The sequence below is a fragment of the Poecilia reticulata genome, linkage group LG23, assembly GCF_000633615.1.
Source record: "Poecilia reticulata strain Guanapo linkage group LG23, Guppy_female_1.0+MT, whole genome shotgun sequence".
Classification (NCBI taxonomy): domain Eukaryota; kingdom Metazoa; phylum Chordata; class Actinopteri; order Cyprinodontiformes; family Poeciliidae; genus Poecilia; species Poecilia reticulata.
Genome location: NC_024353.1, coordinates 14,052,951 through 14,075,509, shown reverse-complemented (window position 1 = coordinate 14,075,509; position 22,559 = coordinate 14,052,951). Strand labels below are relative to the sequence as shown.

At 40.7% G+C, this 22,559-nt stretch overlaps 1 protein-coding gene across 8 annotated transcripts in view; it reads left to right on the top strand.

Annotated features, from left to right (window-relative positions):
* The first annotated feature begins 58 nt into the window (after window positions 1–58).
* The window catches only part of kcnc2 (potassium voltage-gated channel, Shaw-related subfamily, member 2), a 68,502-nt gene continuing 46,001 nt past the window's right edge, over window positions 59–22,559 (top strand). For 4 of the 8 annotated variants that reach the window (XM_017302831.1, XM_017302830.1, XM_008401294.2 and 1 more), the window contains exon 1: window positions 6,768–8,127. In XM_017302831.1, the coding sequence (XP_017158320.1) occupies window positions 7,570–8,127 (558 nt within the window). In that variant the 5' untranslated portion in view covers window positions 6,768–7,569. Of the gene's footprint in view, window positions 1,591–6,766; window positions 8,128–22,559 lie in introns of those variants that run through there. The other 4 variants (XM_008401293.2, XM_008401290.2, XM_008401288.2 and 1 more) reach the window with 3 other exon arrangements.

Genomic DNA, 22,559 nt, shown 5'->3' with positions numbered 1-22,559 from the left:
TTATCACATTTTAGATACTTTTATTCTTTTCCCCCCGAAGAGACTGATGCTGCTGGATGTTTAGATTGCAATCCTATAAAGAAGTGAACTTTAGCTTGTGGTGCGATGGACGTCCAGCGTTACTGCATTGGGTTTCCTGTTCACAGTGTAACTGCATGAACCGACAATCATTTAATCTGCTACAGACACACAGTGTCACGTCTTCTTTAAACTCATATTTACAACAGTTACCACTCTGCCTTAGCATCCCATTATAATTATTGTTGTTGTTATGAGAAAAAAAACACTATTATACACCACCATATTGGGGCCATTGCAGTGGGGGAGTAAGAGTACATTTTTGACAATAAGTCTCAAATATTCTAGAAAAAAAAGGAAAATTCTGAGTTTGAAAAGCCCAAAGTTAGATATTTTCTTGGCAAAAAAATGTGGAAATTTTCAGATTAATCCCAAAAGTAGGACATTTTCAACTCTTCAAACTCTGAAATATCCTCGTTTCTGGTAGAAAGTTTGAAACAGAAATTTTTCAAGTCAAATTTTTAACTGTTGAAACTCATTCTCACCTTTTTATCCTTTCAAACTCAGAATTTTCCTTTTTTTTAATGGAAAATTTGAAACTCTGATAATTTTCAAATGTTAAAAATTTTTGACTTTTGAAACTCAGAAATTTCCTAGTTTTCCCTAGAAAATGTCTAAGATTAATCTCAAAATGTCAGTGTTTTTGGCAGTCATTACGTTTTTTTTCTATCTACAATGGCCCTAGTATGTTACACTAAATAACACTTATTTGTTTATTTATTTATTTATTGTTTTAAAGCGAGCATGAGTGACTATACTTATTGATTTCAGATGCCTGGATTAGCCTTGTTGCTGAATCGGATGTCAAAATCTGTTGGATTGTGTTGATTTGAACACGGATTAACAGGTTTAACTTATTCTTTCTTTTCTTTTCTTTTTTTTTTTTTTAATTGCAATTGAATATTAAAACCAAAGCATTTTATTCCTGAGCTGTCCAGCCCTGGGCCAGTTGGCGTATTCAGAAAGCTGATCTTTTACAGCTCACAAAGAGGTTTGCCTTATTTTGTCACTGCTTTCATCCCTTATTTCCCATGTGTGCATTGTTAAAGCCTGTGACGATTGTTCCATGTTGGGGCTGAGCGGACAACCTCAGCTTGCCTTGGTATTGGTAGGAAATAAAATTGTAAAACAAAACTTGATCTCTATCATATTAAGAGGCTGAAATATGTCAGAGATGTTATTTAAAATGCAAAACTGTTTGAGTTGGCTGGGAGCCGTTGTAGTTATATTCTTAAAAGATACCAGGAGGAAGGATCTATGATGGTTCCCCTTCGCGCACATAAGATGCAACAGTCCGTCACTGAAGCAGCTCTTCAGTTCAATAGCTTCATGTATGACTGGTCTCTAAAAACTGGAACACATGCCTGAAAATCACCATGATGAATGCGCCAATGATCAAGTTATCCACCAGGTGGCAGTCTCGCACCATCTCCCAGTTCTCGCACACCGTCACAACAGCTAAAGAGACAAGATACAAGAAACCAAAGAAATGAATCGGACTTACGGTAAGGGGTAAGTAAAATTCCCATGTTTCTATTAAACAAATGTTTAATGGAAACATTAGTCGTAGCTCCTTACTTGTTTATATATGTTCACTTTGTAATCATAAACGCAGTGTTGATTTAATATTTGTAAATTACAGACAAAATTCATGTGCATGGGGTAAGTTGAACAACGTCATACTTTTCAGATTTGAGTTTCCCAAAATAAATAAACCACACAAATACGTTTCACCTCATAACTGTCCGCTACTTTGTGTTGACTACTCCACTAAAATTAAATGAAGTTGAGATGCATTCATGATGGCAACCTGCAGATGGCACCAGAGCAACATGCCCAAAGCTGGAGCCACAAGGTTAAATTAGAAACATTTTCTACTGGGAAGCTTTGGCCTACTTCTGTGAGCAACATCATATTAATAAATACATAGTTTTTAAAAAAAAATTTATTTACATTGTGAGGGAAATGGGTCGAAGAGAGCGGTATTAGATGGGGCAATCGGGAAGTAAAGCTTCCCTCTATGTTCAGTAGAACAAGGTATTTGGAGGAACTGCTCTAAAGCGTCTTTGCAAATTAAACCACCTCTTCTAATCATAGCTCATAATTAGACCATGCTGAGTTTGTTATTGTCTTCCTTTCATGTAGCATCAGAAAAAAGATAGGGGATTTGGCGCAAATTAGCTTGGCGCTCTCAATTATAAAAGCAACATTTAATCCGCTTACTCGCGTTCCATTGGGATTCCCGCCCGATTCCGTCCAACGGCTCGCGAGGAGCACGAGACGGAATATTTTACGAGCCGCGCAGCTATTACGAATGGGGACTGAAGGTATTTAAAACGAGACGTCCAAAGACTGCAGATGACCTCATTCCCAGAGCATGGTCCCTTCAGAGTCATGTAGGACTTCTAAACGCACCCAAGTGATCTCGGGAGTGTGGCATTTATACCGCAAATGTGGTTTTTATTGGCACCGTTTACATTCCCATGGACTGCTGATCTTGCACGACTATAGCTCCTTCTGTGCCAGGCTTTTTCCATACTCTTAACGTCTTTGTGCAATAATGTGCAAAAGGCCTAAAGCATCCCCAAGTTTTTGTATTTTACTGTAAGGAACAGATTCTTACAATCAACCCAGTGGTGCCAAAGAATCGGGATACAATATGAATCGTCAAACTTCGAACCAACTATTGACTTGATCATTTGATAACTTCCTTAGGGACAATACAAAAAGAGAGCAGGTGTGCTTCGATTTTAAGTTTTCCTTTCATTTTCTCAGTTCTTTCAACATGAGACGTTGGACAACTCAATGTGATTTTGGCGGGAATTGCACAAAGACAACAGAATTGACATTTTATTTATCAGGAACATGAGGAAGAAGACCATTGTCTTCTGAGACTTGGCATTATGGGACTGTCACTGAAATAGTTGAGAACTCATCCAAACAAACGTGTGGTTATATGAAGAGATGGTTGTCATACCTGGATGTGTCTAGTCTTGATTTGTTTGTTCGGAGACTGCTGGGTTCCTTTCATTCCCTCTCAAAGGCAGGCAAAAATAGCATCTCTTACTCAAAGTGAAAAAGTAAGCTGTTTTCTTGTCTTTATTTGAAGAGACAACTGAAATCGCAGAGGTTTTATTTTAGGTTTTAAACAAAGGAGTGTCTTTTCATGTCCTAGTTGTCTTCAGAGTCAGCGGGTTTGTGGAAAGCAGCAGAAAGTGGACACAGAACTGAAGGTTCTGACAGAGAACTCGGCCAATATCTTTTTTTTTCATGTAATACAATGTGATTTAGTCATGTTCTTGCTGTTTCTGGACCAGTGCTCTCGTTTCGTTGCTCAGTCTTTCTCTATATTAACTTGCAAAATCATTCATCTCGAAATTGACATTTTTTGCACCATCCTCCTTTGCATGAAAGGTCAAATAGGACAGAGGATCTGTGAATGCAAGTTTTCAAGACTTGGCACAAATTCTCCATTTGATTTAGGTCTAGACTTTGGCTAGACCATTCTAACGCATCAATTTCCATCTAACCCTTTCCATTGTGGCTCTAATTGTCTTCTGAAATAACAAACAGTTTTTTTCTAAGGTAAACTTTCTATTTCATGCTAAAGAAAATCATCTCACACAATGACGTTGCCACCACCCTGTAACACAACAGGGGATGTGTATTTAGTCAGTTTCCAAATTAGGTTCTGATGGCTTTAGTGTGTTTTATTTAGAGGTATCCAATTAAGAGTTCAAAAACATAGGAACACCATGTTTTGAGAAAACGGTATGCTCTATTCTGGCCTCAATAAGCTGCTAGCATAATTTATCCTTTTTAGTACATATAAAAAAAAATTAAAAAAAACATAATGAAACTAGATTTTTCTCTCCCAGAATCTGTTGCACATGACCAGTTAAAGTAATCCCCCATTTCTGGAAAATGTCCCTATGGAAACAAACCAAGGCTGTGCTTCTGGCCTCCACCTCCCCTTGGGACTGATCCTGTCAGGCGAAATGGACCGGGCAAGGACTTTCCATTGGACGTTTTCTTTCCTTCTCCTTTTTTGTGCCCTCCAGTTCCTGATAAAGATCAGCAATCTGGCTGCTCTATTTTTAGTCGTGATATTATGGGGAGGGAGAAGGAACCCGGGATGCTGTTTGCTGCCTGCATCATTCAGAACACTGATGGGCTGTTTATAGGCAACGACTGTCCTGGACCACTGTCGTCCCCCGTGCTCCAAGATAAGTGACCTTATTAGCGAAACATTAAAAGGGACTCTTCATCACACATGGAGTTTTTCACCAGCTCAACCTCACTTTGAAGCAAAATTGAAATCGGTGTATTGTAGAAAGTCATCACCCCTGTATCTGTTGTGAGCTGACATATCCTCTGTTGGCCATTTGGGTATTGGTTGAGTGCCTTAGTGTTGGAGTTCTTCCCTCTTGGGAAGTGGGAAAGTTCTGATAGGCTATATGAACTTCTCAATTTTCAGGGTGTCTCTTAAGGGAATTCGTCCAAGTCTCCAGGGGAGTTCAGCGCCAATGTGGGTTGAGAGAGTTATCTAGAAGGCTGAGATTGGGGAACCAACTTTTCTATTCTGAATCGATTTTGTTTTTGAATGTCTGTGCTATGAGTGAGCTATTTTTTATAGAAATGTTTGAGCATAGATCATCCAAAGGGTTCACAGTGAACTAGAACTTTTATTCCTAGACCTTGGCAATAATAATCTTTTCGGCATCCTTAGGAACATTTTGAACAGAGACTCAAAATGCCCAATGTTCATGAACTATGTTGTGACTGCAGCTTCCACTGTCTGTGGTCTGAAGATTGTGGGTGCTTCTATAGTGGTGGTAACACAAACTCCTGCTTAAGAGATCCTTAAGATCTTTTAAGGATGCCATTCATGGACATGTTTGCTTTACATGCTAGTTTCACACCTGATAGTCCGGCAGACCCAGTTTGATTTCGGACTGCGGGTTGAATACGTAACAGAAGGTGGGGGAGGAAACGGGGATGGGGGGCGTACAGGGGAGAAGAACTAACCTAAAAGGGGGCGCCATCATACAGGATATTTACGGGAAAATAATAATACGGAAGCACAGTGGGAAGGAGATAAAAAATGGTAGCTTCCCAGTCAAAACGGGAGACTCGGCAGGTATATATTTATCCAGAATGCCCTGCGCTATAGTCCATTTCCAGGGCTAGAGTGAATGCACCCAAAGTCTAGGTAAAGTCAGTAAATTTGCTGCTACTGGGATTTTTTTTATTATTATTTCCTTGTTAAATGTCGCTGTAAAGTGACCAGAAGACCTTTCTTATGTAATTTTCACTAACAAAAGATGAATGATAGACTATTTTTTGCTGCCAGTTAAAATCATTGCAGAAAAATGTCACTATTCCTGGAACAGCCTTTTAATTCCACCAAATGAATCTGTAAAATCATTTTACAGATTCTGCGTTTGTTTGCTTCATCCAGTTAGTTGATGGAGTCTAAAAAGTTGGAGTCAGACCCCCTCTGTCACACTGCTGAACAGAGACAATGGCGTGGTTACACCTTTCAAATTTAGAAGAAAGACATTGAAATGCAGAAAAGATTGCCTCTATACAATCTTGGGGTAATTGGGTCACTCAGAGGTTGCAGTTCTACAAACAGGTCTTACATCAGGGGATAATGACGCATGTAATTATGGGAAAAATCACCCGCGGTGTGTCTTCTCGTTGATTGAGCTGTGCTCAGATTCCCTGAAGATGTTCCTCTTCCCTCCTCTCACACTGTGGTGGCTGTCAGACGACGGGCCTTCTGGCTGACGGCTGCTTTGTGGCTCCTTACGGCAAAATCTGCCAGCTGATGACTGGGAGTGCTTGGCTGTCTCGCTAATAGGAACCACCTGCTACTATCTATAGCAACTGAGGATTGATGAGTCACATGGAGTTTGATGAAAAGGATCAAAATGGTGAAAGAAACGCTCAATCAAACCAATCCAACCCATTGTGAGAAGTAATTGTACCCTTTGGTAAATCCTGGTTGAACTGATTAGGCTCAAGAGCTAAATTTAATCTGATCAAATCTGCGTCCCGGCTTGCTTTTAGAACAGAATGTATTATCAAGAAATTGCATAGACAAGACTTGTCAGACAACATGAAGTAGGTTGTTAGGTCTCAAAAAGCAACTCGTAGTGCCATTTTCTGAGGATTAAATGTTTAAAAAAAAGGCACTAGGACTTCAGCAAACAGCATTTAGAGACATTACAAAAAGAGACATTGACATTTAGAGACATTGCAAAAAGAAAACAAAGGCAAAGGCCGGTCTTACAGGTTCCAAAAAAAAACATTTTTAATTTAACTTTAGTCAAATCCTTCTCACTATGACCCTCTGATTTAAATGTACCATCAGTAGGATGCACCTTTGATGTTTACTCTGTTTTTAGGACGGAGTCAAGAGAGAGAAAGAGAGAGAGAGCGCCGTCCAAGAAAAGACGAGTAGGACACGAGAATGGAAGGGAAAGAAGGGCACAAAGAAAAAGGATATAAGAAGGTCAGTCGTAAGGATGGAAGGAAAGGACACAATGCAGTAAGGAACTGCAGAAAGAAAAGTGAAGCTAAAAGACGGGCAGAACACGAATAAGGCAAAGAAAAATAATAGAAATGATGCAACTTTTTTTACTGCATAAGCACTGAAGTCTGGAAAATTAAATATTTTCAAAATCTCTTATTTTTCTACCCTTACTCACACCTGTAAGATACTCGAATATCAGTTATCAATACTCCTCCAGTCTGCTCTGAAACTTGATAAATTCTAGCTTGCCACACTAATATTCCAAACCTCTCCCTATCTGGGCACCCTGTCCCCAACTTTGTGGCAGCGCGCTTGGAAACCCTTCATCTGGGTGGTGGTGTGGTGTGGTGGCTGGTGGGCGTTGGTCTCGTCTGCAATTACATTCATCGTTGAACGCAAAGTGCAGCTGAAGACCTGTTGATTCTGTTTTATTCTCCATCATTTTTTTTTCATTTTCTTTTTTACGCGTTGGGTTTGAGAAACGTGAATTTCTGACCGACACATCTTCCTCCGCAGATGCTTCTGCTGACCCCCGGCTCCGAAGATGCGGGCGCGGATCGGTTTTCACCGGCAACAGCAACAACAACAACGAGAACGACGTGACAGAAGACGGAGCGGATTAGTTTTTCCAAGACAGCCTCTAACGATGATGCCGTCATCGATTCCCAGAGAGCTGTTGCTGTTGCGCGTTCCGCTGTTTTAGGCGGCGTGCCGGACGCTGACGAGGCAGGCGGCTGTGCGTCTTGGAGAGGGGCAGGCGACGCCGGAGACGCGCAGCAGCATCAGCAGCAGCGGCGGCTGCGGCTCCTCACAGTCTGCTCGGGTTCGGATCATCCGGCAGCTTCCGGGCGTCGCTGGGCCGTCAGAGCGGGACCCCGCGATGCGCACCGACCACCTCCGTCTCGGCGTCTCTCCCTGAGATCCCATCGAGTCATGTCTGAAACGGAGCGATGGGCAAGTTCGACGACAACGAGAGGATAATCCTCAACGTCGGGGGCACGAGGCACGAAACCTACAAGAGCACCCTGAAGACCCTGCCGGGGACGCGCCTGGCCCTGCTCGCCTCCGACTCGGACATCGACTCCGTGCTGGACCAGCTGCAACAAGTCCCCGGCTTCATCGAGTACAACGCGCGGACCAACGAGTACTTCTTCGACCGCCACCCGGGCGTCTTCGCCTACGTGCTCAACTACTACCGCACCGGGAAGCTGCACTGCCCGGCGGACGTGTGCGGACCGCTGTTCGAGGAAGAGCTCTCCTTCTGGGGCATCGATGAGACGGACGTGGAGCCGTGCTGCTGGATGACCTACCGGCAGCACCGCGACGCAGAGGAGGCGCTGGACGTGTTCGAGCTCAACGTGGACACCACCTGCGAGGAGGACGACGAGGTCGGCAAGAGGCTGGGGATAGAGGACGTGGCGGCGGACGGGAACGTCAGCCTGTGGAGGAAGTGGCAGCCGGTGATCTGGAACCTGTTCGAGGACCCGTACTCCTCCAGAGCGGCGCGGGTAAGGGCGCACCGCCGCGCGCACATGGCGGCTCACTGTCTCTCTTTTTTTTCCCTCCTTTTTTTAAATTGTTTTTTCATTCACAGAAACGCGCAGCTTTGTAGTTTGAAACGAATCAGCTAAAGGGTTCTGAGAGCATTAACAAGTGGTCCCGTTTCCCCTGTTGGACCGAACCAAGCCGGTTCCTCAGTGCCACAGCTCACACTTGTTGATGTTGATCATGTCAGAACTTTGCTGCATATATCTTTACGCGTATTATGTTTCTTCAGACCCCACTCTTAGAAAGTTCGCACACATATATATCGTAATGTATTGTTTTCGTTCTGCCAACTATCACTATATGAAGGATTAAACCCAGAGGCGGTCCAATATTAGCTGAGGCCCGAGGCAGGGGAGCCCGCTTTCAGTTAAGCTTATTGTCCAACTGCATCTCGATAACTTTTAATACCAAAAAGTTATTTTTTTATTATTCAATATTTCACTTTGAAATGTGAAATCTAATACTTTGAAAAAGTATTTTTGCCACACAATTATTCTAATGATTTAATATAAGGCAGGCATAACCTGAGTGAATCCCAAAAAATTGTTGTAGTTATTTCATTTATTCAGGAAAACATTCAATCCAAACTGAGATTACTCTGTTAAAGTCTATAAATAACTGTAAGTAATTTACAGTTATTACTTACAGTTAAGTAATAACTGTAATTTCAATATCAGGGCTGTACAGTAAATAAATCATTTAATTTGAGAATGTCTGACAACATGAAGTAGGATAAATGTATAAAAAGTTTTCTTTATGGGTTACAAAGCATTCCTAAGGTTTTGTGTCTTCAAGATGTTGAATATTACAGAATAACATTCTTAAAGTGTTTATTATATTGAAGTCTATGATCAGCTTGCAGCAAATGGAAAACCTAAACTTATCCCTTCATAAATGTGCATATTTATGAAGAGATATAAATATGCACATTTTTATATGTACATATTTATATGCACATACAAATATGTGCATATAACATTAACTTGCATTAACAGCATGCAAGTTAATGTTTTTCTTAGCTTAAAAAGAACAAAGAAATACTATTGTTTGTTATGTTAAGAAAATGCATAAAATAACAATAGGATTTGAAACCGCCACTAACAGCTGCTTAAATGACTGTGGTCAAAATTTGGACACCAGACTGATAAAATGCAGCAGGACAGAACAACACACCTCCATGCTGCGCCACACTGATGCACTAACTGATACAGAAGGAGCCTCAACCAAACACTGGACGTACATGAACATGCTTTTCTGAAGGCCCCACATTTCTGCTAAATGTGTATATATATATATATAAAAAATTTTTTAATTAATCTAATGTATTTTTCAAATGTATCTGAAAAACAAAATTTGGGTTTTTATTAGAAAACCCAAATTTTCTAATAACAAATTTGGGTTTTTTATTAGAAAAACCCAAATTTTTCTAATACTGTATCCAAACAGTTGGATATAGTCCAACTGTTTGGACTATATCCAAGCAGTTGGATATAGTCCAACTGTTTTTAACTTAAAAACAGTTGGACTATATCGCCTGTCATAAGTTTCTCTCTTGAGCTGAAATGAACTTGTAAATGATTTATTAAGATGCCTCCATAAACCACAGCATGTTTTAAGCTTAAACAGTGAGCCGCTTTTTGCATTCTTCAGACATTATTCACATACTGTCACCTTTCTAAAATAATAGCCTGAGACATTTTTTGCCAAGGAAAATTTATTGGGCCAAAAAAAAAATCACTTTAGGTAAAAAATGAGTGGGGCCATTATTTTAGGACGGTGATGATATTATTATATGGGAGCCATTTTTCCTCCATATTTCCATCAGTTAGTCGGCCTTTTGTGCATCATGTCAGTGTTTGTGAAGCTCTTGATTCTAACAAACAGTTGGTTACAAACAGAGCAGCAGATAGAGATGTTTTCATACACTGTGATTACATCATTCCTCCTCTTCACTGTCTACAGGTGGTGCCACAAAAAAAGACTATGAGGTTGATGTTTGAACAAAGGAAGCGGTATTGTTGGTTTACATAAGAACAAGAGTTAACCAAACACAATATCTGATTCTACACTTAGTACACTTTTGTAGGAATGATGTTTCTTGTCTTCTTCCCAATCATTACAGTCGAGAAGCTGAAATACAGCGCACAAAAGTCAATAGCTCTGTTGAATGTTTATTTGTCTTACAGTTTGATCGATCAGAAGAATCTGTGGTCTCAAGTTCCGAGGTCATATGGACGGGCTGAGAATTGCACGAAGGATCAATATTTTGTTTTCTCCACCTGCCCCGGTCCATAATCTAACCCTAAGACAGATATATTTAATTAATAAAAGTACAAAAATCCAAGTTGAGCTGCTATAACTACTAAATCGGAGTGATGCATTAAGCTAACAGGATGAGATGAAACAGAAAAAGGAGCCGAGATGTTACCAATATTTGAAGGAAACCCAAAAATTCCCCCCCTTTTTTTTCAAAAACAACAACTCCATTATATTTTAAAGAATCCAATCACATGTTCGGCTAGCCCATGTTGTGGTATGTACTTGTATTGTTTTAAAGTGATCTAAAAATTGCATTTTTCTACCAAATACCCAAAATGTCACCCGCTAGCTAGTGTCTTTTTTTTTTTTTTTAAGCTAGCGCAGTCAACAAAGCAACAGCTCAAGAACAACCTTCTCTTTAACATTAAAATAAGAGTGACAGACATCTACTGCAAAATCTACTGCAAAACCTTCAAATCCAGAGATCCTAAGACCAACTTACATTTGTTTTATCAACTGAAGTTATAGTTTGATAGCAACTGGTTGAAATTGTGCAAGTGTAATAATTTTGCTGTTTTTTATTTAATGGAAATGCCATAAAATTATTTTTTCAACATTTGTGGAATATTGACAGAGTCTTATGCACATTTGCAATGGAAACGCAACTATAGGCAGCACAAATAAACCAGATGAAACTCCAAAGTTTTAAAACTGCGGGATATCTTGAAACCATTAGCTTTTTTTTTTCTGGACATTTATCGTACTGTTTAACAATGATCAGGGACTTAACACTGATAAATATCATGCTTGCTTTTCAGCAAAGAGTTGATGGAGCATAATGCTTGTTTAAAACACACATACAGCTCTCGGTGCAGGACATAATCATGTTCTCAAATATGTATACACACAAAAACCCTTCATGTTTGACTGAGGCAAACAGGACTTAATGAACGCTCGTGTTTGTGTTAAAGATCCCCCTCAGGGGCCCTGAACCAGCTCACTGACAAGGTGCTGTGATGGAGTTAAGTACAGCTGTGACTTCCCGAAAACACAGTGCTGGCAATCAAGGAATGTTCGCTTCCTGTGCCGAACCAAATAAGGAAGAAACTTCAACCCAGGGTTTTGGACTAATTATCCAGCGGACGTTTTTGTTTCTACCATTTGAAACCATTTTAAGGCTTTGGATGGGTCAAAGAGAAATCTTGAAGCAATTGTTTGGACTTTTCACTGTTTAGAGGAAAGCAAAATTCTCCTTTAGTTTTTCACAAATGATGTGTTCACCGAATCACATATTAAACAATCTGAAATCAGTGTAGAAAAACCCAGTCCATGTTTGAGATGTCAAATTCTTTTCCATTTTAAACTAAAGATGACTAAGTGCCTTTAGTTTAGGCCCAAAATGAAGCAACAAATCTGATGCTAACTTCTGACCACTTACTGCCTTTCATCTGAGATCAGATGTTGTCAACTCCTGCAGTTTGATTCAGGTACATGCGGTTTTCAGTACAAACTGATTTCTTCAATGTCTACTTTGAAGGGAAGGTGACTTTCTCCCCAGGGAACCGATGTAGCTCCGTATTCTTCTGGAGGGATGAATGGGGGAAAACGGAAGAACTTCTGACTCGCTGTATTTTCCCAACAGCAACCTGTTGCTGTTACTGCTTTTCTTCTTCTGCTCGTGATCTGACTCTTATTATTTTTGCAATGCTGAGCGTCTAGCGTCCTCCTTTGACTGGAGGTTTCATTGTTGCTGTTGCAAAGCAAAGTTCACGGGGTCATAAAACTCAGGGCAGGTACAGATAACAACAGGCCTTACAGTGGAACCAGTGGCTCTTCTCAGACCCTAAACATAGCCTCTTTAATTTCTAATTGTTTATGTTGGGTCGTGTGAGTCATAGGGACAGTTGTAGCTTAGCTGTGTTTCTTTCTGTTTTCTGTTTCTGCCTGTGTGTATGTGTGTGCTGCTATGTGTTAATCTGTTTGTTTGTCCCTCTCGTGTTTCTGTAGTTGGCCCTTTCTGGATCTGGATGGTAACAAAAAAAAAAGCAAGAAATAACACCTTTCTCATTCTCATATCTGCCCTCTGAAGCAGAGCTTTAACTGATGCCTGACTTTAAATCCTCCCCTTAAACAAAGACAAACATCCTTCACCCTCACCCACCTACACACACACACACACACACACACACACGCACACACACCCCTAACCCTCATCCCATGATCCCATCAGAGACTGCAGCTTGCTTCCTGCCACTTAAGAGGTTAAAAACTCAAACCGTCTGGGTGCTGCCTGCCGCATGCCTGAAGATACTAAAGCCAGGCTGCACGCTCAGCCTGCCTGTTGTCATGGCAACATCATCACTCATCACCACAGCCTGTTTTCATTGATATCCGGCCTGTCCGCGATGCTGATTTCAGGGACCTGCTCGATCGTGAGCCCTTATTGCTCAGTGACGCCTTCTGTGCCGGGTTGTTAGTTTTGGATCAGTGATGCAACAAAAACAAAAGGCGCTGTAGTGTCGCTCGGATGACTAATCCTCCTCTTGTGCGTGCCTTTTTAACTGCTTTCCTCTCGCTGATAGGGGCGATGCAGAGCGACCTCGCAATTTGATCCTTGCCGGTCAGATCCACAGGTGTGCGTCAGCCAACAGGTGCGCCCGGCTGACTGCTTCCTCGGATCGTCCGAGGCCACCGAGGGTGGTGATGGTGGGGGGGAAATGCAGATGATCTCCTGCAAACAGTCGACGAGGCCTGGCTGAGTAAATAGAATCTGACGGGTAAACGGCAGCAGAGCCGACTCTGAGTAGGAGAACGGCGTGGGCGTCGACGGCACACCGCCGGGCATGTTTGCGACCACTGCCAGTCATGTCTGTCCGACCCGCCAATCACAGGCCTGAACGGGTTTACTCTTCCTGTAGAAGCTGTTCTTGCAGTGGCCATCAGGAGCACTCAGCACGTCAGGTCGGTGGGGCTTCAACCAAATTTCAAAATTTAAATGTGATGTGAGATGTTTTGGGAGTTTGGTGGTGGCTTTGGGACTAGCCGCTCGTCACAGCAGTGTTCGCTAAGCTTTCTTTTCTCAACAAGCCTCTGTGTATCCTTCATAATACTTGTTTCTGGACGTAGAAGACGATCGATAAGCAGCACTGTGGTTTGGTAAGAACGTTTCAGATGCAACACCTGCTTTAAGAGTGTTGTTGAAGAAGGACAAGATGGAGCTCCGTCCCAAACTCTACACCAGTGGTGTCAAATTGCAGTCCTTGAGGGTCAGAGTCCTGCAACGTTTAGATGTGTCCCTTGTCCTACACATTAAAATTAAATGGCCAAACTTCCTCTAATGAGTTAATATAGAAGCAAAGTGTGCTGAAGCAGAGAGAAATCCAAACACTCTCGGTCACTGGCCCTGGAGGACTGCAAGTTGAGGCCACTGCTTTACGGGTATCGGTTAGGTCGTTGTATTGCAAAGTTCAAGACATGAATAATAACAAGATTCATCTCCAAATGATTATACAACCTAGGTTTACATCAGACACCTGGAGGAACGCCCTTCAGACAAACGAGTCCGACCTAGAGATGTTTGGCTTCAATGTGCAGCGCCATGTTTGGTTTTTGCTTCGTAGCTTAAAATGTTTGGCTAACTTTCAAACAGGACATTAACTTTCAACGTTTCACGATTTGACTAATCGGGTAATCTTCACCTAAAGCAGCGTGGCACCGGCTACATTGGTCACAGGTGGAGTTGGGCACAATTTTCTTTCGGTAAGTGGGGATCTCATTTGTGTGGCAAAAAAATAAATAACTCAGGAGTTGTGGACACAAAATCCTATCTCAATCTGGAGAGGATAATCTGTTTTCTAAATTGAAATGGAGCCAAGGTGTCAATGTGTTTGGCCAAAAGGCATCGCTAGAAAACACTCAACGTGTTTTTGCCTTTTTTTCCCCAAATCTCGCAAAGACTAGATTATACTGAAAGAGTTAATGATTAGCAAACATCAATGTTGCTTCTCACTAAGGACGACTACAAAAGTCCCGTGTGCTGGAAAACTGTTGTTGAAGACTGCAGGGAAGGTTGCAGGGTACCACAAAGTAGATTCTGCTTTGTGGTACTCTGCATGTTACCACATGCCTCAGTTAGCATGTTAACGCTACATGTTATGACAGGACAAGCAAAATAAGACTGAACAAGTTCAGCGTGTATGAAAGGGTGTCTCTCTGAAGACGATATGGAAGCTCGAGTTATTTAGAATAGTTTCCTCTAAATCAACCGCGACGCTTCTGGAAAAATATCTTTATCGACAAGTGAGACCGAAGTGATTTTTGCTACTGCATCTTAGGACAGTTGCCACACATACCAGTGGAGAGGAGAGATAACGAGTTAGGTTTGTTTTGCCAATGCAGTACCATGGAGGTTGTTGTAAATGGGTCCATCCATAATGTCCGATTGGAGGATTGGAGTACGATTTGTACTGTAATCTAGCCTAAAAACACTAAATTCTCCTTCAACTACAACTGTACTGGTCCTGTTTAATTGCTTGTACTGATCAACTGGCCTATCCCAAGTCCTCCAGCTATCTTACACAGGATAGACGGAGTGTGTTGATGCGCATACAAAAGAACAGATAGCGAGAGGCCTGTTGGATAGTTGATGAGGGAGACTCTTTCAGCATGCATGATTGGACCCAAACCTGCCTCGCACTTCCGCCGCCTGCTATAAACAGCATCCCATCAGGCCTTGCTCGCTCCGTCTGTTTGTCTGATCCCTCCTTTCACACACACAGCCGCATGCTTCCAACCAGAATGACGAACGCTCTCGTCCTCTTCCTCCCCTTGCGAAAGAACTTTTAAATTATTAGGCAGCAGATTAAAGTGCCAGATTCAGCATAAGCAACGACGCTGGGGCCCTGTGACGGATTTCTTCCCTTTGTCAGGTCTTCGCAACAGTCCTACAATATTCATAGGGCAATTAGGAATCCATTTGACAAAAAAAAAAAACATAATGCTGTCTTAACAGCTGTTTTATCACATTCGATTCAGTACAAGTCATTTTAAGCAAACAATGTTTGTATATATTCTTTTGTTTCTCGAGAAATGAGCAAGCGACGGATCGTGAGTAACAGCCGCACCGGAAAGTGCGTCTATTATTGCTGCCACAAAGGAGAACTGTGGTTTTGTGCTTTTTTTTTTTAAAGAAACACACCAGCTTCAGGCAGCATGATATGCATTTGACTATGAATGAAGCATTTTGCAGCATGAAGTGGAAAGTGCATGTTTGACCTTGGGTGCGACGTTGAGCAGCGCTCCTCTTTGTTCTTTTAAAAGATCCTGCAGAGGGTTAATTCGCCACAGCGTCTCATATGAGGGCTGGATATTTTAAGGCCGCTGCCGCCCACCTGGAACTCTCTTCCTGTTGCTTTCAAGAGGTGTGCGGTTGAGATAAAAAGCAGAAATGCATTTTAAAAAAAGCCCAAATATCATATTTAAAGAGTGAATATGTGACCCAAAGTTACTAAAACAAAAAAGACTTTGCACCTTAAAAAATGTCTTGCTGCTTAAGCAATTTTAATATCAAATGTGACTTGAGTCAATAGAAATATAGTTTTGAAATAATTTCATTTATTAAGGGGGAAAAGGCCATCAATCCTACCTCACTATATGTAGAAATAATGAAAATATCCTCCACATCCTGCTTCTCAGCATTGGCCAACCAATCAAAATTAATACCAAAGCGCATGGATGACTCATCCATGAGGTCACAATGGAGGAACCCATAACACCAACTAAAGCACTACCGGCCTGAGGTCAGTGTTTAAGATTCAGTAATAAGAACAAACGTCATCATTGGGAGGGTTGCGAGGTCAAAACCACAAAGCTCATTAACACAAAGACCAGTTTCACATTTGTCAAACAACATGTTGGATAAAATTCAGATAAAAAAACTTCAAACCAACAGTCACTACATGGTGGTGGTGGTTTGATGGTCTGATCATATTCTGGATGACTTCTTGTAATTCATAGAAAAACTGACTTCAAGCATCAGTCAGGAAAATCTTAAAGGAACGGCTAAAAAAAAAAAAATCTCATGAACAAAATTAATGCAGTTTGGTCTAGTCAAAGTGAACTTAAACCCAGTCTAGATGCTTTGACACAACTTTATATGTTGCTCATCCTCGAAACAGCCTGGATAAATGAATACAATTTAGAAAGGTCATGTGTGGGCCATAATTTCTCCCTAGTGATCATGTTGACATCATCTTTCTGTGATATTGAAATTTTCTTGATCTGAAACCTTAGTGTTTAAAAACAAGTCAAAACATGCTGAGGTTTCACAGCAGTCCTCCTGCAAAATAGACATGATTATACCATTAGCTTGTCAGTCTCTTTAGTAAAGACACACATGGGTTCATAGAAAAGTGTAAAATGCAATGTATTATGTACAATTCAGAAAATAATAAAATGAGGCATAAAGTTTGTTTTATCACCTGAAGAATTGCCTGAAGGGGGAAAAATAATCTACTGTAGCAAGATACAATTAAAGTATGGGTTGTAAAAGGTAAATAGCACGACTTTGTTACACCAGTGGTCAGCATATTATAGGTGTGGTTTCTGTTGCCTGTGAACTGCAGCTAAATGTTTAGACATGGTGCTAAATAATTAATGAAGATCCATTTGCTCTTAAGGATTCAACGCTTCTCAAGGACACGGCATTGATTGAAATTGTTTGTTTTTTTTCTTTTGTTGACTCCATTCCCACATCTCAAAACCAATTAAAAGCAAAAGGGAAACCAAAAAAAAAAAAAAAAAAAAAAAAAAGGACTAGGTTGAGTTTTTAAGTCCCTGCTTGGTTAGCCAAATTTTTTTCTCACGTAAAATTAAGACAAACTATTAAAACTTTGTTGGAGTACAGCAAATTTGAAAAACAAAAACAAAACAAAACAAAAAACACTATGTATTTCCCTGTCATTTAATTATCTGAGAGGCGGTGGATGGGGTTTTTGGAAAAGCAAGTCAATACAGAACTGCAGTACAACTTTATCTTGTGCTTCTCTGTGTGTAAGGAGTCGGATTATTCATGTTTATTGAAAGATTGTGGATCTTTAATTTCAGCTGACTGAAATACATTTGGCTCCTTTTTTTTTAAATTTCAAAATGCTACGTAAATCTGTGACTTTCTGACTAGACAGAATAATAATTCAAGATATCATGGGATCCTGACTACTCAGGATGTTAATTCAATATATCTCAAATAGAAAACTGTCTAAAGATATTTCTAACTCATTTGGAGATATCTTAAGATGAATTTTGAAGAGTCAGAATTATAATTCCAGTCATTATTTTCTTTCAGGATATCTGCACTTTAATTTGCACGAGTAAAATCTATTTAAGTACTATCTACAAGTACATTTAAGATGTATTGAATTATGGTGTCATTCAAGATGTCTTTAATTTGAATTATTACGAGGTAGCTCCAATTTACTTTGACTAGTGCACTTTAATTGTAAATACCTGAAACACGTTCTAGATGGTAATTCATTGTAGCTATCTTGAATTGAAGCCTCCAGTCAACTCAAAGGTAAATCTGACATAATTTATACCAGTCAGAATGTATTTAGAGATATCTCAAATGGGCATTTTTGTCTGGTCAAAATCTAATTGAAAAATATCGTAAGTTCAGATATCTGGATTGTTGTTTGCCATAGAATGACAGAAACACTTGCCCTACTTCTAAGACCGATCACATCCACCCTGCAGTGGAAACTCATTTCAGTCATTTGTATCCAGGAATTTGTGCTTTTTGTGATTATCCACATCTCTTGAAAATCAAGAGTTTTGCTTTTGGTTTCAGCTCCTTGTCCACTATGACAGATCCCCATCCATCTCCTGTCCCATCCTATTCTACTCTTGACCAAAACAAAATACCAATATTGCAAAAACTCCTTAGCTTAAGGCATAGCTAACCCAGGCCATGGACTTTACAGTATCTTGCTGTAAAGAGTGGAGCTCTACCCTCAAGATGCCCTTTTTTTTCTCTTAACTCCGTCCATATCTATCCAGACTCTTTTGTGTGAACACTAAGTCTTATCTCTGGCTTTGAAGACCTGCACTCTGGTACTAACACCAATTTTCAGTCAACATCTTGATGATCTGTAAACTGTGCAAAAAAGACAAAAAACATGAGGCATTTGTAACTTCCCAATATCTGTGGAATCATCCCTGCAGGAGTAAAAAAAAAGCCCTTCACTATTCAGTTGATTTATACGTCACCTTCAGCGAGACCCTGTAATTGTTTAAGGATGGCTTTAATATGAATGCAGAGGGAGAAACTAGCCTCAGTGCTAGACTCGTATCGAATGACTCAGAATGACGAAGAAGCAATTAATTCCTTGTTGCGTTGTATCAGCTTTGTGCAGCGAGCGAAGTAAAAGCGAGCTGACCTCATCCCCACCGTTGCAGCGCCGGATCTTTTGTCTAAGCTGCCTTCTGTGATTCACCGATACAGACCTTGCAGAACCGATCCCATTAGTAATTCTCCACTGGATCCAGCCCTCTGGGGACCCGGAGATGCCCCGCGCCGCCCTTTCCGAGCATTCTTCATCAGGGGGCTCACAGGCTGAAGATTTCACACATGGCCGCGTTCGCTCTTCAGTAGAAACCCCAAAGGGGCTCGGCAGTACAAACGCCGAATCACGTCTCTGAAAGAAGAGGTTAAAGGCCCGCTGCTTGTCGAGATCTCTCTCTGTTATTGTGTGCTTGTACAAATTTCTAGAGCTGTTAAAAGCAAACACTTGGACACCTGCTCTGTTCTTTTATGTCTAATATTTGATGGAAAACATCACTAAGAATATTTACATTGATTCTCTCCATCATATCCTTCAGTTTAGATGACTCTGCCTTATTCTGACTGCTGGGATAACCTTTAAACAGACGCTTTATTTTGAACTTCTTGAAATGTAAACCATACTATCAATAAGCTAACCTATTTGGTTAGATATTTCGGGAAATACATTTTCAAGTCAACAAAATTGAATTGTGTTGCCTTACATGTACACATGTAAGTATGTCAATACCTGCAGCAGGTATTGGCATACTTATACTTACTAGCAACTTAAAAGTTCCTAACGGCTGAAGTGCCGTTAGGAACTTTTGATTCCATTTATGCCACAAAATTCATGCCTGTCATCGTGTGTGTGTGTGCTTCTCAACCAGCTAGAGCTAACCATATGCAATCTTTTTTCTCTTGATTTCTTTTCTGTGTGGCAATTTTTAATTGCCTGATTGTTATGAATATACATTTTTCTACTGTTCTTGGTATTAATAATTCTATTTATTATGCAGATTCATTTTCTATCTCTATACATTAATGAATAATTACCCTTTGTGGCCCACCTGCCCACCCACACCAAAATGAACAGAACGGCAAACAAGATCAGAATGACATTGTTTGACAGATCAAGTCGTACTTATAAAACTTCTACAGATACATTCAATAAATCAGAGTCTTATTGAAAAGACCATTTATTTCCAGAAGGTTATCACAAAAGTAAATGCCATATATACCAATACATTGATGATTGCTTAAAATTCTTGTTTTTTAAAATTCTGATGATTTTCTTCTCAGAGTTAATAAAAATGACATTTAATTAAAGTTGTGGTGTGATGCTCAGTAGGAGCACGGCAGATGTCACGGTCGGACAGCAAGAAAGCGATGGGGGTGTCTTGTCAGACCGTCAGTTCCCAACACATTAAAACACACCAAAACAAAAAAAAAACATTGCTAAAGCACACACAGGGTCAGTGTGATCCCACTGGACCGTGCAAAGGGTAAAAATCTCATGGGGTCTAAATAACCCCGTCTCTTAAGACTGTGGGATGGTTATGCATTGACAATTTCCAAGACGGAAAGGATTTAGGGTCAATGGTCCAAAGCAATGGCGAATGTGGAAAATAAGTGAAGAAACCTGTGGAAGGATGTCGGAATGGGTGTAGGAAAGTGTCAGGTGTGATAAAAGTAATAGCGAGAAAGGAAAGACGCACAGGACGGTGGTGAAACCAGAGATGTTTGTCCTTAGAGACAGTGGCAATGACAGAGACAGGAGGTAGCATGAAGATTGAAGATACTGAGGTTCTCTTTGAGAAGTGGATAATACCAGGAATGAACAGCTCATGTCAGATGTGCTGGAGGGACAGTGAGTCCATCGGTAGAGGGATGCTGAGGCTGGAACTGCCTAGAGGAAGAAAAAAGAGGAGATTCAAGGATAGTGAAAGAGAACCAAAGGTAGCTGGTGTGAGAGGAGATGCATTAGGTGGGGATAGATGACTCTCCAAGAAAGGAAAAGAAGAAATCCCTGCATGTTTGAAATGTGTACACACACCCATCAATCCATTCTTGCCACTCCCACACACCGGCATGTAGCCTACTCCCAGTCCAAGCCCTCCCAGCCGTTCTTTGCCGTTTCGTGGTCTAACTGCTGTGAAACAGAATGACTCTTCTGCACCGCTGCTCCTGCAGGCCAAAGAGGAATTTCAACCGCCTGAGAGGAGTGCTGCTTGATATGCAGCAATACAATCTGTCGACAGTGTGCATGTTACCACTGACGGACCACTGGATCCCTTTCAAGCTTACTTACAGAGGGTAATGTCAGTGAAGATTCAAGCTAATGTGCAGCAGCCGTGAAACTCTGCAACCACAGACGCATTCGAAAGAACCTGGATAGCGATCAACTTTGAGCCTATCAAAGCTGTTTTGCCATGAGAAAAATGAGGATACCTTTTCTGATAGTTGCCACTTTGCAGTCTTGTGGGAATCTGCCTCGTTTTTCACAAAGGGGAAAACATTCCAGTTATGTTTAAATCCACATTGGGTTTACTCATCTTTCTGCCCTACCTCGGGTGTTAACATCCTCACAGGCTACTTGTGGTTTGAGGGATTAGAGCTTAATGTATATTTAATGCTCCTCCAGTCTTTATCCACAGACACTTTGCAGAGTATATATAACCTGATTTCCTAAGATCTTCTAAGTGGCCATAAATCACCTTCAACTGCAACACCAAGCGAAAACAGAACTATTAGTCTTATTATTATCAAATCACGCTATTTTTCTTCACAAATCTGAAATGCATCTGAAGGAACAAAGAATTTGGACTCGGATGCAATAGTTGCCGTCGCCTGTTGCTTTGGTGATCCATCAACCACAGCTTCCATCCTTACCAGGAGTACGTTTCGTGAACCGAGACACTTCAGAGTGGGGTTGGTTCTGGGGAAGCTCCCCGAAATAGTGTCCTGATTATTTAATGAACGCTGGAAAAAGAAAGTGAGAGTCAGGAAGAGCAAACGGGAGGGAGAGCCCCCATGGTGAGAGAAAGAGGGGTAAAAAAAGTCACAGCGTGCCCCTTAGCTTTAGCTAAATAATTTCACATATCGCTTTCGGACTCTCAGAGAACTGGGCCTGATTTTGAGCTTCTCCAGTGCTGAGATACATTAAGTTCAACGTTACACAAGATCTCATTATTTGTCATTTTTGGAGAATGAAAATGTATTTACAACTCGCCGTGTGCGTTTATTGTATTGGTTAAGAAAAGAAAAAATTCTTGTCAAGAGAATTTTGATTTGGCGTCACTATAAAGTTCAGTTGTTTAAAAAAAAAAAAGACTGAAATGTTTTCACTATTCCCTCTGCTGTTTTTTTTCCCACAAATACATCAATAAATATCAGTAAATATAAAATTCTGATTACATCTGTGTGGTTTAGTGACACAAAGCACACTTCTTTAAGTAAGTCACGTCACAAATAAACTTATTTTAAATTAGGAATGGTTTTCAAGATCAGCATTTACTTGTGGCGCTACGATTGCTGTGCCACACAGTTCCCTAAAAATGAAGTGGTCATTTTTAATAATTTGTATCGTTATGCCGACAGCCCTACAACATATTATGATCAAATTCTAAGTCCACCTCTACTTAGATCCCATTAATCCAATCCAAACTCAGTCTGCAGACATTTTTGCGACAGACATTTTCAAGTAGCTAAAGTGATCAATTAATAATTTAGCGATTGCAGTGAGTTTCCAATAATTTGATTTATGCAGGGGATAATTGCCTTCAGTGATTAAAGCCAGTGTAGAATTTCCACAAAAAG